At 43.6% G+C, this 16,472-nt stretch overlaps 1 protein-coding gene across 23 annotated transcripts in view; it reads right to left on the reverse strand.

The window, feature by feature from the left end:
• The window catches only part of Pde4dip (phosphodiesterase 4D interacting protein), a 191,958-nt gene that overhangs the window by 57,174 nt on the left and 118,312 nt on the right, over nucleotides 1-16,472 (reverse strand). For 16 of the 23 annotated variants that reach the window (XR_004606602.2, XM_034499721.2, XM_076933000.1 and 13 more), the window contains exons 9-16: nucleotides 5,885-6,016; nucleotides 4,797-4,916; nucleotides 4,483-4,575; nucleotides 4,163-4,375; nucleotides 2,710-2,868; nucleotides 1,756-1,869; nucleotides 1,431-1,568; nucleotides 128-307 (exon numbers count right to left, since the gene is read on the reverse strand). Coding sequence is in view for 22 of the 23 variants with exons in the window: in XM_034499721.2 (XP_034355612.2) it covers nucleotides 128-307; nucleotides 1,431-1,568; nucleotides 1,756-1,869; nucleotides 2,710-2,868; nucleotides 4,163-4,375; nucleotides 4,483-4,575; nucleotides 4,797-4,916; nucleotides 5,885-6,016 (1,149 nt within the window). In the remaining variant the exon portion in view is untranslated. Of the gene's footprint in view, nucleotides 1-127; nucleotides 308-1,430; nucleotides 1,569-1,755; nucleotides 1,870-2,709; nucleotides 2,869-4,162; nucleotides 4,376-4,482; nucleotides 4,576-4,796; nucleotides 4,917-5,884; nucleotides 6,017-13,249; nucleotides 14,764-16,472 lie in introns of those variants that run through there. The other 7 variants (XM_076933007.1, XM_076933006.1, XM_034499728.2 and 4 more) reach the window with 5 other exon arrangements.

Raw genomic sequence — 16,472 nt, forward strand, 5'->3', positions numbered from 1 at the left:
TCCCAGGGAAAGGTAGCTACTCGCCCAGGCATAGAATATAATTAAAGACTTGGGTTGCTGGCTCTGCAGGCCTGAGGGTCCTGACTATGCATCCCAAGCCAATGCCTTCCGGTTAGTGGAGCCTTGCCTCTACTTCTTTGTTCCTGTCGTGCAGAGATGTCTGCAACTGCTGAATGATGCTCTCCTGTTCCTTCTGCCAATGGCCAAATTTGGTTTCCAGTTCTTCTTTCAGCCATTGGAGGTTTTGGCAGGTGGCAGTTAACTGCTCCACTTCCAGTCCTCTGGCCCTCAGGAGACTCTCCATGCTCTACAAGGACAGACACAGCAAACATAAGCCAAACGGGCACCCCACGCTCCTCAGGATAAGAAATTAGTCCCTCTGGGTGTGGTGGCACAAGCTTTTAAACCCTCATTCCAGCCCCTAGGAGGCAGAGGCAGATGGATCTCTGTGAGTTCAAGGCCAGGCTGGTCTATAAAATAAGGTCCAGGATAGCCAGGAAAGAGAAGACAGAGAAACCCTGTCTTGAAAAATAAAAGCTTTTAAACCCTCATTCCAGCCCCTAGGAGGCAGAGGCAGATGGATCTCTGTAAGTTCAAGGCCAGGCTGGTCTATAAAATAAGGTCCAGGATAGCCAGGAAAGAGAAGACAGAGAAACCCTGTCTTGAAAAATAAAATCAAAACACATACACACACACACACACACACACACACACACACACACACACACACACAGAGAGAGAGAGAGAGAGAGAGAGAGAGAGAGAGGCAGACAGAAAGAAAAAAGACAAAAGAAAAAAAAACTGAGACCTGTCTGATACTTTTTGGAAGAAGAGAAAACATAGACTGTCATATTGTCATACCAGTACTTTTTTTTTTAAATCTGGTTTGTGGAGAGGTAAATGTAGAATGCATGATAGAATAGGATTGTGGGAGTAGTTTCTCTAACAAAAAAGTGAATGGCCTCTTTAAGAACACACAGATGGTAGGTACATAGGATCTAAAGTAAGTATGCAGAAAAGCTACAAGTATACATTAAGAAACCAAGCAGTTATGTGTACACAGGTATCTACATAGTATCAATGGGGGGAACACAATATAAAGTATGTGTGTATACACTTGCCCCCAGCGGTGCTCATGGAACAGTGTGTGTGCACATCCACATTAATAGTCAAGAATGAGAAGTCAGAACCACCCAAGCCCCAACCACCATCCACTACTCCCATGAGTCCGGAATGAAAATGGAAGAGAAGGGCCAGAAGCCTCCCACCAGCGGTGGAGCATGGGTGAATGCTACTTTTCTCTGGTTTTTAATTTTGTTTTCCTTTCAAAGGAAAACAATACTCTGTGTTACAGAGAATGATGGAGGGGCTGCTGCCTCAGGCCTAGAAGGCATCGGGAGTGGGGAGAGTGGGCTGGGTTTGGCTCTTACTTGCATGGTAGCTTCATTGGCGGACAGGACACAGCGCAGTCTCTCTAAGTCATGGTCTCGGTCTCTCACAGCGAGGCGAAGCTGCCGCAGCTCCTTGTCCTTTCCTTCTAGAGCAGAGAACTTTTCATCTATAACGCGCTGCAGAGAAAGCAAGGCTCCTAAACACGGGAGGGTTCGCCAAATGACCACCTTCATTCACTTAGATCCCAACTGTGAGAACTGGAAGCTGAACCCCCAAAGCAGTCATGTGTCATGTAGACACCATCACAGCTAGAAGGAATGGCAGTGGCGGGCGGGGGGTGGGGAGGCACGACTGGCCACGTACCTCTAGAGCAACAGCTCGGTCTTGTATTCGTTGCCGCAATTTCTCAAGAAACACCTCATTTGTGTCTAGAGTTTTGTCTGTGTTATCCCGATACTGTAGGAGCTCCTGAAGTTCCTAGTGAGACAGAAGTACTTTCCTTTATTCCTTTATCTCTTAACTGAATTTCTTCATTTTCCCAAGAAATTTGTTGTTTAGTACACACTCACAAATGAGTCAGAGATAACAGAGATGTAAAGTATTAATAATTCTGCAACAAATGGATTAGCTGGTGAGCCAGCCCTCTCAGGGAAACAGAGGACACACTGCTTAAAGGTGTTAGTAAAGAATTTGAGTCAAGCCTGGTGGAACACACCTGTTAGTTATCCCAGCACTGAGGACACAGAGGCAGGTAGATCTCTGTAATTTGGAGGTCAGCCTGGTTTACATAGCTCTGGGTCAGCCAGGGCCACATAGTCAGATGCCATCTCAGAACAAAACAAAACTACCAACAGCAAAAATATATTTCCCAAATGAAGGTGTGGCATGAGTACCTCTGTGAGGGAGTGGGAATCATATACAATAGTATGTAAAAATTATTTACTCTGAAACTTAGAAGATTCAGTGTCCCCAAAGCTTAGAGTAGGTGACAGAGCTGATCATGCCTCTTAGTGCCCTATTTCCCCCCCAATTTTCGTTTGATCACTGAATTCTGTGGATGTTTCTGTAAGAGATCTCTCCTGCCATGTCTTCATGAAGCAGAGTGTCCACCTCAGAGGTGTTGTGTTTGCTGAACTCTGCCTGTGCTGTTTACATTCACACAGTTCCGTGCTGGACAGCACGCTGCTCATGGACTGTATTTTCTTCTCATTGTGTTTGTTTCCAACTCCAGCAGTCATAAGTGGGCACAGGTGGGCCCTGAGGTGGTATGAGCAGGCATTTGAGAGCCCAGAAGGCTGCTTTCATCTGAGGACTTACCTGAATTAGCTGCTCTTTGTGACTCAGACTGTGACTTAGGTGTTGAATGTTTTGTCCCTGGGTTCGAATCTCATTATATTTTTCCGCCTCCAGAATGTGGAGCTGTTGGCTCTTTCTGTGCAGTTCTCCTTGGAGATGTTGTAGAGCCTTTCGTAATTCCTGAAATAAACAGAGCATGTTTTTACGGTAACCTTTCCATGTGACCATTAGATGTGAAGGTCTCAGCACTCTCAAGGCAAGTTGGGCGTGATGGCACCTGCCCATAATCCCAGCCAATGTCTCAGGGCAGAAGGATCTCAAATTCAAGGCCAGCCCGGGCAAAATAGCTCTATCTCATTTCCAAACAAAACAGACAAAACACTTCAAAGGCGTATAATAAAATATAACATAGCAGAGGATACCATCATTTAAATTGATACAGCAAAGGTATAGAGAATATAAATCAAACAGGATATGAAAGCTTCTAAAAAGTATGGAGGTGAAGGTAAATTTGGTATCACAGTTCAGTGATCCCAGGGCAGTGTGTGATTTCTGTCTTAAAAGAACAGCTCTGTCATCTACTAGGTGAGGTCTGAGCTGTAATCCCAACCTTTCCCTAACGAACTCAGCTCCTGAGTCTGCACTATCGCTTACCAAAATATCTGGAACTTTAATATTTCTAAAGAAAATCCAGGGCTCGTAATTAATTTCTGAACTACTAAGATAGCACACAAAAAGGATCTTTTCAATGCAGAAAACAAACAAAGAAAAACAGCATGTGCTCCACACTAACAAGACAGAGGACTATTTAAGGATTGTCTAATGTGTATATATATTTACATTCCATGACTAATTATGCACGTAAATACCCTTCTCTACTTTACCCAATGACTTTTCCAATTTAATTTAATTAATTTATGTATTTACTCATTTATTTGTGTGTGTCCTACTTATATGAGTGCAGGCATGCACGTGTGGAGGTCAAAGGACAACTTTCAGGAAGTAGTTCTCTCCTTCCGGCATAGTTCTGGGGCGGAAACCCTTGTGAGTCAAGCATGTTTCACTTGCTGAGCTACCTCATTGGCCTCAGCTGACTTTATCCTTTCAGAATAACCTCAGCGATCTCCTCCTTCATGAGGCTTTAAGCCCTCTGACTTCTTTCCTCAGACCCTCCTGGACATAGCTATGGGAACATAAACCAGAGTCTTTGGGAGTATTTACCCTACTAACATTCTGTCGTGTGACTGCCTCTCCTACTAAGTATGTTAGTTAAGAGGCAGGGTCTCTGATATCCACCTTTGTACTTCCAGGACACAGTCTGTTCATCTGGTGCATGACCCGGGGGCAACAAATACTGACCACATTAGACAAGGCCACCGATGCAAGGGTTTCAGGTTCAGCACAAACTGTCCTGCTCACAAGTCACTGTGGGGCAAAGTCAGCCCTGAGGGCAGTAGAACGGTTAATGATTTACCTGGTTATGTTTCCAAGCAGCTTCCTTCTGTTGCTCTCTCTCCTGAGCTGCAGCCTCCACAAACTGCATGCATCGCTTGCCATCAGCCAGCTGGCGTTCTTTCTGGCGTACCAGCCTCTGGAGCTTCTGTATTTCAAGCTGGCTGCAGAATAGAGCACTCTGCAGATCAAGCAGGGCCACTTGTTGCTGAGCAGGGGCAATGCCCTCTGAGCTCTGAAAAGAGCAGAATCATAATCACAATGACAAGGAGGATAGCAGGGAGCCCCCAAGAGACCTGTGCAGCCAGGGCAGCCCCACTCCTGCCTGTGGCCCTGACTTACATGGAGCTGTCCGAGCTGGCTCTGGTGCAGCATTTCTCGAAGCTTTGCCATCGTGTCGTTTTGACCTTCAATCACCTGGTACAGCTCCTCAGTCTGAAAATGAGAGGATAGCGTGCTAAGGTTAGCCCACGACTTATAAATTACTTTTCTCTCCTGTGCAGATGATAGTAACAGAAGCTTTCCAAAACACCTACGTAGTGGACAGTTTTCCATAGTAAGATTTGTTGGTCTGACAATAGTGACATCTACAAAATAGTGAGCACTTATCTATGTCACTAGTTTCCCCACAGGTCTGGGACCACGTGGCATCTTACCTCACTTTCCCTGCTTTTTAGCATTTCCTTGAGGCTCTGGATTGTCGTATCTTGCTTCTGAGATGACTCCTGTGCAGATTTTAGCTCACAGCTCATGTCATTTAGTTTCTCTTGAAGAATCTGGATTGGGCAGAGAAATACATTAGCTCCATGATGACTTGTAACCTCGAGGGCCATCACACTGTCCGGCCTGTGCACCTCGGGTTTAAAGAACGACGTAGGGTGTATTACCTGACTTCTTTCCCGTGCATAGTAACCATGAGACTATGAAGAGAGGCAGCAAATATGCACTGCTTCCTTTAATGCTCAGACACCTCAGTTCTCATGTATTGCACACATTCTTTATGTCAACAGCCATAGTATTCTCTTGACGCTCCCATATGACCAAGGAGTGCCTGCTATCTAGTACAGGACGGACTATTATAAGAGCAGATATTCAAGAGCCCCTTTGGGACAATTGCCTTGAAATCAGACATTAAAATCTATGAGCTAACAAGGGTAAGAAGTTACACTAAAATTTAAAGCACAAATTTAATGTGTCAGAGCCTTACTGTAGAGTTAAAAGTTACATGGAAGATCTGATCTCATTCCCATAAGGCATCAGAAAATGTGGTATGTATGGGATAAGCTAAAATCCTGATAAGACAAAGAGAAGGGTTGGGCAAGCTATGAGGATCTGATTTTAATCCCAGCAGCCACATAAAAAGCCAGGCTTGGAGCTGTGTGCTTATAATCCTAGCTCTGGGAACAGATGGATCTCTGGCTAGCCTAACTTAAGCCCTGGGTCCTAGTGAAAGATGGTCTCCAAAAATACCCCAAGGTAGATACCTCCTGAGGAACAATACCTGAGACTGATCTCTAGTACACATTCACACACACACACACACACACACACACACACACACACACACCCCTACCTATCTGGATACATGCAACTCACACATACAAGAAAGGAAATAAAGATACAAATGCAGAACTATACTTCTAAATGAGCCTTTCTGTAGAGAACTGGGGATGCCCCAGCATCCATCTCCCAGACTACAACACAGACTCGGGATGGAGCTGGACTACAGCCAGTTCTGACATACCTTGTTGGTGGCCTCTGTTTGCTGGATTTTGTCCTGGAGTTCTGCCAGGTGGGAATCAGACACAGATGGCTGGGTTGTAGGGGTCTCATTTAGGTCTGGCTTTTGTTGCGTGGGTAACCCTTTAGGCATGGGCTAACAGGGAAGACAAGCACACTGAGTAAATGCAGACAATAAGCCATTTGACTTTCATGTTCAAACTGGGCCTTCTTTTTCTGAAAGTTGGAAACCACAGTTGGGGCATAAATGATCAGGTGACTTCCTGAAGACAGTCCTGCTACTTGCTGGTAATGCCACTTCACTACCATCCCAACATGCTCCTTCCCTCCTGTCCTTGACCTTCCCCACCCATTCACAGGTAAAGCAAGTATCTCAGAATTTAAAGACAAGGGGGGACTTAATAGAGAACACAGCTACAACCAAATATTTGCCTCATTCTATGCTTAACCAGGAGATTAATGAAGGCATCAAAGGATCAAAGTTATAGTCCAATTACCTGTCCTACAACAGGCCTATTTCCATTGTTGGAAAATCTGGCAAACTTTTATTTTCTGATATGGGTCATACATTAAAGAACAGCATTTCTGGTCACCAAATTTCCTTTGTTTGTACTGCAGTTGATAAGAGATGTCTTTGTCCTTAAGAAATACATATGGTTATATCTAGAGTAAATGACTTATTTGGAAGTTAAAAAAAAAAAAAAAAAAAAAAAAAAAAAAGTAATGTACCCAGGCACAGAGCAGGAGTAAAAAGGGAAACTGTAACAAAAATAGCAGCCCTCGCTAAGTCTAAGTCTGGGTGAGGAAGCATGGGAGGTTTTCATACTTTTTTTTAATTGTCTCTATAAACCAAAATTATTAAAAATGGAAGGGGAAAGTAAACATAAAAACATAACCACAACATTCTGGAAGGCAGTGTACTTTCTAAGAATACTCAATACTTTAATGCTCTTAAAGGGCACTGGATGAATTATATCAAACTCCACCTGAAGATCACAATGAGCTAAGATAGTGGTACCTAAGGAGTTCCTGGCCGCACTAAATCCTCCCTCCTCTGCCAGCCCCTTCTTCCTTAGGAAAAGAAGTGCTTATTTATGTTTTTCTTTTCCTGGGCTTTCAAACTTTCCGACCTTCCAGAGCCTGGGGTTACAGCCGACTTTAAATACCTTCCTGCAAGGGACTGAGCAGAGGAAGTGAGGAGTTTTGTTACCCCAGTGCTGGTTACTACTTTGTTTCTAACACTATAAACTACAGAGTGCTGTGGGTGGGGAGCACGATGCAGGAGGATACTTAGTTCTGGCTCCCATCAGTCTTGGTTTATTGAGGAAGTAAGTGGTCATACCATTAGACTACTCATTTTGACAGGTCATAAAAAAAGGCTCTTGACAGAGATGAAATTTATTTGGATCTGCAAAGGATGAGAGCTTTGATGCTAGCTAGGACGAATGAGGAAGAATGTTCTAGCAAACCAGAGGAATGGGTAAGGTTAATGGATACAAAATATCGACTCTGTTACTTTTATAAGCAATGTAAACTTAAAATTGACAATTCACATTGAAAAACCATTTTTTGTTTTTTGGGGTTTTTTTTTTCCTTGTTTTGTTTTTGTTTTGAGACAGGGTCTTATAATCCAGGTCTGGCTTCAAACCCCAGAATCCTGCTTCAGTTTCTCAACTCTAAGATTACAAGCCTGCATCACTGCACCCAGCTTTGAATCATTGCTAAGAATTAAAAGGGTGCAATGAATTCAAGAAAAACAGGTACAAACAAGGATGTTTTATTACCTTCATAAGCCCATAGCTATAAAAGTAATAAAAGGCTATTTTAAAAGGCTATTTTGTCCCTGCTAAATGAATTGATAAAACAAAATCTTAAAATTAAAAGGCAAGATGATCAGAGAGGTATTGAGACATAGTCTCAAACATAAACAAATGTCAGGAAATGGAAGCAATCTATAGAGTTCTGGAAGCTGGTGGACTGACTCACAAAAGCACAGAGACTTCTGACAGCATCCTCCAGACGCTGGACTTCAATGCTTGCTTTGACAAGAAATGGGAGTGAAATGGGCCCATTTTCCCTGGTTATGCCTACAGCACATTCAACTTCATCTACTCCTTCCACACAGATGTGCTGAGCACTAACTAGCAGATATTATGTTGGAGAAGGGAATATTGTATAGGACAAAGTGACTTCTCTTGAAGATTCTTCAGAGCTTGGGTTTGGTGGCTACAAGGTAAATATGGAAAGATGGAGTAGACTGTAGGCTTGGCAAGTCCTATGCAGTAACATAGGAAACCATACAGAGAATTGGTGACTGTTACTTTATATTAACTAGAAAGAGCCTTCCTCCTGAGACTTTATATCAACTAGAGAGAGTGGTCCTCCTGAGACAGTATCTGAATGGAGATCTGAAGGGGAAGTAGCCAGTTATTCTAAAAGAAACAGAAACCAAGCCAGGCAGACAGAAGAGCTGATGGAAAGTGAGCCTGGCAAAGGAAAGGCGAATATCTAGAAGGGTACCCCAGGAGAAAACCACTATGAGCCACCTGTGTAAATTTTCATTTTCTCAGAGCTTCCCTGGATAAAAGGTTTTTTTTTTTTTTTTTTTTTTTTTTTTTTTTAAAGTGAACTTAGTTTTGACAATTTGTCTATGCAAATATTTCTAAAACATTACAAATGCGGTCAATATAAAAATAAGATTTTTTTCAGTATTTCAAATTGGAGGTCTATTTTATACTCAGAGCACATTTCAACTCAGGCTGGCCACACTTTTGAGTGTGAAAGGGGAGTCACAAGCTGGTGGTGGGCCTTATTAGAACACACTTGGCAAAGGGGAGGGTAATGGGGTTCAGTGTGAAGGGAGGCACAGCCCAGGTCTTAACCTCCTGCACAGCAAGGGTAATCAAGCTGGATTCATCCAAACTGGATAAGACCTGTCTACAGTGTTTTATATACTTACATTTTGGTTTTGGTGCTGCTGGGTATTGAACCCAGGGCCTTGTGCAGCTATGTCCCCAGCCCTGACTGCAGTGTTTTCTAACAGAAGAGCAACCATATTTAAGTTTTTAGAAGCTCACTGCAGCTGCTCAGTGGTGAGGGGCAGTTACCCGGCAGAAGAGAGATCAGCCAGAATGCAGGTGAAAGGTGCTGGATTATGAAGACAGCAATGGAAGAGATAAGTGGATGGGTCTGGCACAGCTAACATGCTGTTGCTCCAGACAACTGGAGGTAGGAGAAGCAAGGGGGATGACTCCCAGAAACACTTGAGATATTTGTTGTGGTGAATATAAGAAGTCTCCCCCGAAGCAATGTAGATTATGTCACACACATACCACAAGAGATGACTGAAACAGATACCATTCTAATGGACAAATAAAATCGTCAGTGATTCAATGGAAAAGCAGCATCTATAAGACCTGGTTCTTGTTTCCCCCGTGTAAAATCACTCTCCAGTAATGTCATGCTACACATTTGAAATCTCACCCACAGCAAGCACAACTGAAGACCCAACTCCAGGCCTGGAGACAGAGCCAAGCTGTAAGGCATGGCTATAGCATGCACCAGACTGCAAGCTCAGTCCCTAATCTCTAGTGCTGGGTATCAGGGAACAGTTTCAACATTAAAATGGCAGGAAGACAGTGCTATTTGTCCACTTTAAATCAGAGATCTCAGAGCTCTGAAGGGAGCAACAAACTAGCCAGCCACCCTGATTCCACTTCACATACAAGGAAATGGAAAGCTATTAAAAGGTAGATTAAGCTTTCAAGTCACACAAAAAGTCAAGAATTACCCAGGGAAAACTAAATTACAGTTAGTGATGCAGCTTTTATTCCCATAAACCCAGGGCTCCCCATAAAGTTAGGAACATTTTAGGGAATCAAAGGCTTGTGCTTAATGACTAAGACCAATAAAAACAAAACCAAATTAGACCAGGCCTGACTCCTACTTCCCCATCCAATGTTCAGCAGCTGTCTTAGAAGCAAGATCATTTACTTGTGTATGTGTATATATACATACATGTTTATATTCACATATACATCATTTCTCTGCTTATGTATACATAAACACGAGGGCATAGAAGTGGCAATTTTAAAGCCAAAGAATGCCACAGGCAAGGAATCTGCATCTCATGTGAACTATCTCAGCATGAGTCACAAGAAACTTCAGATTCTGTAAATGACTTACTTAAAACATGAGAGGTCTTCATTTCGCCTTTCTTCATAATATGTTCTTTTATTGCAGAGAAAATGCCTTTTCAGAGACACCCAAAGGGCCTTTACTAGGTTCCTCTGGGTCAGGAATGTCCACTAAGTTCTTGTAAAGTACCAAGCACATAAGCTTGGACCCCGGACAATTTACAGAGCCGGAGGTCAGTGGTCCTTAGTTTAGTAGCATCAGGGTCACTCCCAGATGCTTGGCTTCTAAGACCATGACCTAAGCACAATGTCCTTTCAGATTAATCATTTTCAAGTCAGAGTTGGTATGCATGCTTTATCAATCTGAAAAGGAAAGCAGAGTCCAGGCCCAGTGCTGCCCGAGGCTGAAAGGCATGTTTTTACCTCTGGATTAACGGCATTTGCCTGGCATGTTCTTATCCTTACAATAGTGAGTCACAGATCTCAAACTGCTATTGTTTTCTATCCTGCTGTTACTCATTAGAGACAAACAAGAACCATCAGCTAGCATAAAATTAAAGGCCCAGCCTATGGCTATTATCTAATGTCTACATTTTCTAAAGGGTCTGATCTGCCTAAATAAACAACTAAGGTATTAAGTGGGACAAATTCACCATAGTCCCCCAAAAGCAGCCCTTGGCCTTGTAAGGTCTGAAGCAAAAGTGTGCTCCTTGACTTTAGATACAAGGAGCCTGGTAGCTCAGAGCTCTTCGTGAACTGCTGTTTACTAAGGGACCACACCCCCCATCACAGCTTTTCTATCTCAGGGCAGGACAATAAAGAAGGAAATTACTACCCAGAACAAGACCTCAAACCTTCGCACAGATAATCTGAAGAGCTTGGGTCTTCCAGGCATAAAGTCCACAAATGGCAAATAAGTGATTTGCATATATCAGTAAGCAAGACAAATATACCGTTGCTATTTAGCTTAATATAAGCAAGGAGAAGTGGGTCTGGGGTTAGAAGGAAAGCAAAGCTCTCGGGAAGAATCTTCAGGCTGGTAGCTAATACACATACAAAGGGTTAAGTGGAAGATTAAACAAAAGAATCAAAATGACTAACAGAAAGGTCTACCAGGTTTCCTTCCCACTGTAGGAAAATTTTGCTTTTGAGGCTCTTGATTCTACCAGCTAAAAAGAAAACTACCCAAACCATGCATTTATTACTCTTCATACATAAGCTCAGAGAAACTGATAAAAGCCGGTCTGCCCTTGTCCCACCTGGCTGTGGTTTTACCGAACACCATAATAGCCCTTAAGGAGATTAAAAAGCAATCGGACTTAATCAATTAGATTAAGATCCAGAACAAAATAGGTATTTTGTTTACAAACACTTTGAACTCCGTGTAACTATTTTGCCCTGCATCTTTAGTTATTGGAGACAACATAGTAAATAAAACTCTTTCTTGAAGTTCAGTGCTATTTTCTCTTACCTCCCAATGTCTTATAATTCACAGAGTAAAGAATGGAGTCATGTGACGACAGAGAGGCACTATCCCATTAGGCTTAACGCTCTAACATTCACAGTTACTGTAACAAAGGGACTTGATCTGAGAGTATAATTACTATAGTTTGCACACTTATTCAGTTTTCTTTACGGAAACCCTGAAAATCCTCCTGGAATCCTTGGATACAGAAAGCAGGTTCTTGGTTTAAAATAGGTTAAGGTGATGTGCTTCGGGCAGTGGAATTAAATGTACAGAATTAAAAGGTCTTGACTGAAACTAGTGAGGGAACTTTGGCTCAGCAAGGCTCTTATTCAAACAAACTTTCCAAAATTCTTAATGAGGGGTTCTTGAAAATTCTTCCCAACTCCAAAACTGGCTAAGTCTGGGCAAAATACCAAAAGATATTTTTTCAATTAAATACGGAGTAAACAAAATCTTGTCCGAGGAATCTTCAGGTCTTCAACTTGCTGTGGTATTGGCCATGGTTGATAGACGAAAATATCTTAGATCCCCATCGTAACCAGTCTAGTTTTAGATATTAAATTGAGATTTATATGAGTGTTCAATTTATAGTATCTATGTCCAGTCACAGATACACTGTTTGAGCCAAACATAGCAGTGGGGATCCATTGGGGGGAAAAAAAATACCCAAGTGCTGGGCATATATAATGCTTAACATTTCACACAAATGAAAGTACTTATTTTTTCTTTTTAATAACACTTTCATATGTGTTATTTCTGATAATTTTGCATAAATTAAAAAAAACATTTATTGCACTTTCTGCTAAAGTTCTTATTGGTATACAAAGTTTACATGCAGCCTAAATATGCCTCAAAAATCTCACTTAATTGGAATCTCAACTTCATTCATTACCAGACTGTAAGTTTCTGAACCCCTGTTGACTGAGGACTAAGCTTCCCTAGTGACTTCTAGATTGTCCACCTTAACAGTGAGTAGTTCTACAGAATGAATGTGCCGGGATATTTAACAAAGTTAACTGAATCTAGCATTTACTGTTGCTATAGAAATGGAGGAGCATCTGCCAGGTCCCTGTAAATAGCTGAATTTAAAAGGGCGCTGTGGAATCAGTTGGGTGGACATGGATAGCTTAAATTGAGTTCAACTGCCATTCTCTAGTCATTGAGAAAGTCAAGGCTGGGGTGAGTGAACCCTTCCTTAATAACAAATACCGTCCAGTAGGGCTCAGTAGAAAAGCTGCCTGTACAGTTTTCAGCATAACTTTACAAGTGACAACATTTGAATCCTAAGTATCTTCCATGCACAAGTCACCATTAGCTCTCAGATGATTGTTAACTATAGCGAACACTGCCAGGATGTTCTTTCTAATGCTTTCCTGATGATAGGTTTCACTCTATGTGCTAACCATTTTAAGGCATCTGGGGGATGAAAAGCTTAAAGCTCCAGGGAGAACTTGCCAGGAACCTAACTCCTTTACAAAAAGACAATGGAAAGAATATCATCCACAAATCTAAAAACAAAACCCAGCATAAATCAAGGGGTGGCGTGGGGGATGGCTTCTGGTGCCAACAGTGAGACAAAGGTCGTCTTTCTGCAGAAAAAGAATCTTTACCTTTTGTTACATATAATTCTGACAATAGGAACTGTTAAACTGATCACAAGCAAAAAGTATAGCCAAAATAGGCTCAACGGTTAATTTTTGTCAAACCTAAACCACTATTATCCTATTATCTTCAGAAAGGCACTATCGGTAGCCATTGTGTATACCTGGAACCCGATGGGCAAATACTCATCACAGAGATCATCCCACAGCTCCTGTAGGTCTGAAATCTCCCAAGGATAACTCACAGGTGTCCTGTAAAGGGGTTTCAAAGGCCTGTTAAGGAAACTGGAACTAACTCCATTTGTCATGATATGGCCAGGCTTGGCTCCAGGTAGGATGGATTTCACTGGAATAGGAAGCTTGCTCCCTCTGGGACTCTGAATGGGCTTATAATCAAGACCTTTAATCATGCTAAGAGCTAGCTCCAGTTTGTGGTTACACAAGTGCTGTGGAGCCTGTTCATCAGAACAGTAGTCACATTTTACAAGTTCTTTCGGACTCCTCTCCGTTTCCTCATCTTTCTGTTGTGGAGGACTAGCCTGGACACTAGCATCCAGAGATTCCACAGAGGAACCTGGTGTCCCTTCCTCCATGCTTTCTCCATCCGGGGGTACTTTTGTGCTTGGTAAGTCTGGTGGCCCAACTTCTGACAATGCTGGTTCTTCAGTGCAAATGCTGGTAGACCACCTGCTAGAGGGGGCATAAGAAATACTTCTGGCCACTTTTCGAGGCACCTTACAAATGGCTTCATAGTCGGAATCTGCAACCCGCAAAGCTGCACAACCACGGCATCTCCTGGGTCGGTTTCCGGGCCCTTCAGAAGCATGACAGCTGTGTGAGTCGTTAATCTGATCCTCATTTTCTACCCAACACTCAAACCCTGAATAGGCAAAGTCTTCTTGAAGCAGTGCAGCGTACCTCATATCTGGCAAGCCGGAAATGTCTACCGTCCCACTCCCCGCCTTGTTCTCCTCGCCAGAATCATCATTATTCTTCCGATACATACTGGCAATGCAGAACTTGAGGCGATCCTTTTCCAGAAGCAGCTTCTGTAAGCGCTCAAGAGAAAGGGCTTCGATCCTAGCAATGACAGTATCGAATCGATAGATGCGATCGAGCATAAAAGCACACTTGCTGCAAGCAAACTCGCCTTTGCCATCACGAGAGACATCTTTGCCTAGGACGTGCGAAAGCAGAACCTGGAGGTTGAGCTTGGACGCGGTATGGAAGATCCAACGCCGCTGGTTTCCACACAGCTCCCGGGCACAGATCCTGCAAATCTCTTTCATCTTCACTCCTGGAGGGTGCGGAACTTCTCTGTAGCGGCCACAGCTGCGGGTTGCTCACCGGCTCAGGGATGCGGTCCTCTTCCCACCTGGATGGTCTGGAGCTGGCATGGCCCAGTCCCAGGTCCTCACTGGGCAGGGGCACAACTCAGCGCGCGCAGGCTCTGGGTACCACAAGAGCAGCCCCGCCCCTCGGGCAGGGGGCGGGCGCGGGCGCAACACCGACGGGGATGCTGAGTGACAGGGTACAAGCTGCGCGAGGTCGCTGCCAGGGCCCCCACAGCTGTCTCTCCCGCGGGCCGCCTTGTCCTCTACGTCCTCCGGGGCGGGCAGGCTAGGCTCCAGGACAGTAGTGTCGGCTCAGAGCTGACGCAAAGCCCGGGAGATGGAGCATCAGATTTCAAGATGGCGCCGGGGTAGGCGGCCTTACCAAGACTCCTCTGGGAGTTGTAGTCCGACCGCTGCAGCTCCGCGCATGCGGGCTGGCGAGTACCTCGCTTAACCCCCAATCCAGTCTCTCCTGCTAGCCCGGTAAAGCGGACTTTACTCGGAGTGGAGAATGCAATGTGAGATATAAGGCCAACGCCTGGCTTTACTCTGCTAAGATCTCTCCAAAGACACGCCCTGATCCTTTCAAGGAATCTCCCTCCTCTGCTGGATGCCTTGAGGCTCCTCCCAGGGAGGAGAAAACCCAGTCCCCTCCCTGTCTGTCAACTGCCAGTGCCACGTACACTGGATGTGGCTTGGCGGTGCCACTAGGTACCGCTGCGCCACCGCCTTCTGCCGCCGTCCCACCTACTTTCCTAACTCTGTCTGACTCTAGGGTCAGAAGGCCACAGGCTGCAGAGGTGGTTAGGGAGAGCCTGATAAGTAGAGGCGGATTGAAAGAGCTTTGCCGAGGCCAAGCTAAGGTTGGACCTTACCTACTACTGGATTGATATAAGAAAAGAGACTAGTGTTTCTATCAGTGTCTATCAGGTGATGTGTGGATAGCCTAAGTGTTTTGTCCTTTAATGAACTGGTGAGTGGGGAATGGACAGTGTACTACGCAAGCACCCGAGAGTCCAGAAAACACCAGGTGACTGCATCTGATGATCAAGGTTTTAAAGATAGCCAGAGAATGGGCTTTGTCAAGCTTCAGGCCTCCTGAGAGATTATCACAAGTTCTCTTTCAGGTTCTGGTCAACAACTTTTTTTGGAAATGGAAGAGGGGAGACAGACACTTCTTTGAAAGTGTTTTCTATTCAAGAACTTCAGAATTAGGGCTGGAAATTCACTGGCATAGTTAGTACCAGGTTTTACTACTATACAGTTAAGTCTCAAGTCTCCTGACCCTTTCCTATAGAACTTCATGCACATAAGAGAACCTGGAGCAGCAACTGGATGAGATGCAGGTACACAAACTGTTGCCAGTAAGAAATTCACTTCCTGGCTTTAGAGGCAAGCACCAGAAGAAGAACGGTATCCCCAGCAACCACTTGAACTTCCTCCAGAGCAGGAACTCTCGGGTCCCTAACTAATGACTTTTAGATTCAAAAATGTGGGGCTGGGCCTATCATGATTGTTCTAATCACCTCAACAAAATCCTGTAGCTTTGTATGCTGCATAACTTTGCATATACAATTTCATCTAAGGACACAGACTCTGATCCTCTAATCCATCCCGTAAAATGGGACTCCAAGTAAAAGCAGCTGCATTTCTTTTTACCCTTAACTTATGTGAGCTTGAAAGTCAAAAGAAACTGAGCATCAGTCTTTGAAATCTACAACAATCTATTAAAGACAGAGTTTCTGAATTTACTATGACCGGTGGACAGGCAGAGAGCGCTCTACTTCCTCCTACACAAAACACTCCAAAATTACCCTGAAAAAACGATAGTGAGCTTTCATAACAGAACCAGCCTTCACATGATCATTGGTGTTTAAAATAACTCGATCATAGTCAAAAAGAGGTCGTGCTGTGTAGATAACAGAGCTAGAAGCTAAAATAAAACTTAGAAGAAACATTACAACACGTTTAACAGTTTACGAGCCTTATCATTGTCTTCATCACAATTTGTAGTCACAGTAGCTCCTTTAAGTAAGAAAACAAAATGGAGTAG

Source organism: Arvicanthis niloticus, chromosome 4 (genome assembly GCF_011762505.2).
Source record: "Arvicanthis niloticus isolate mArvNil1 chromosome 4, mArvNil1.pat.X, whole genome shotgun sequence".
Taxonomy (NCBI): Eukaryota; Metazoa; Chordata; class Mammalia; order Rodentia; family Muridae; genus Arvicanthis; species Arvicanthis niloticus.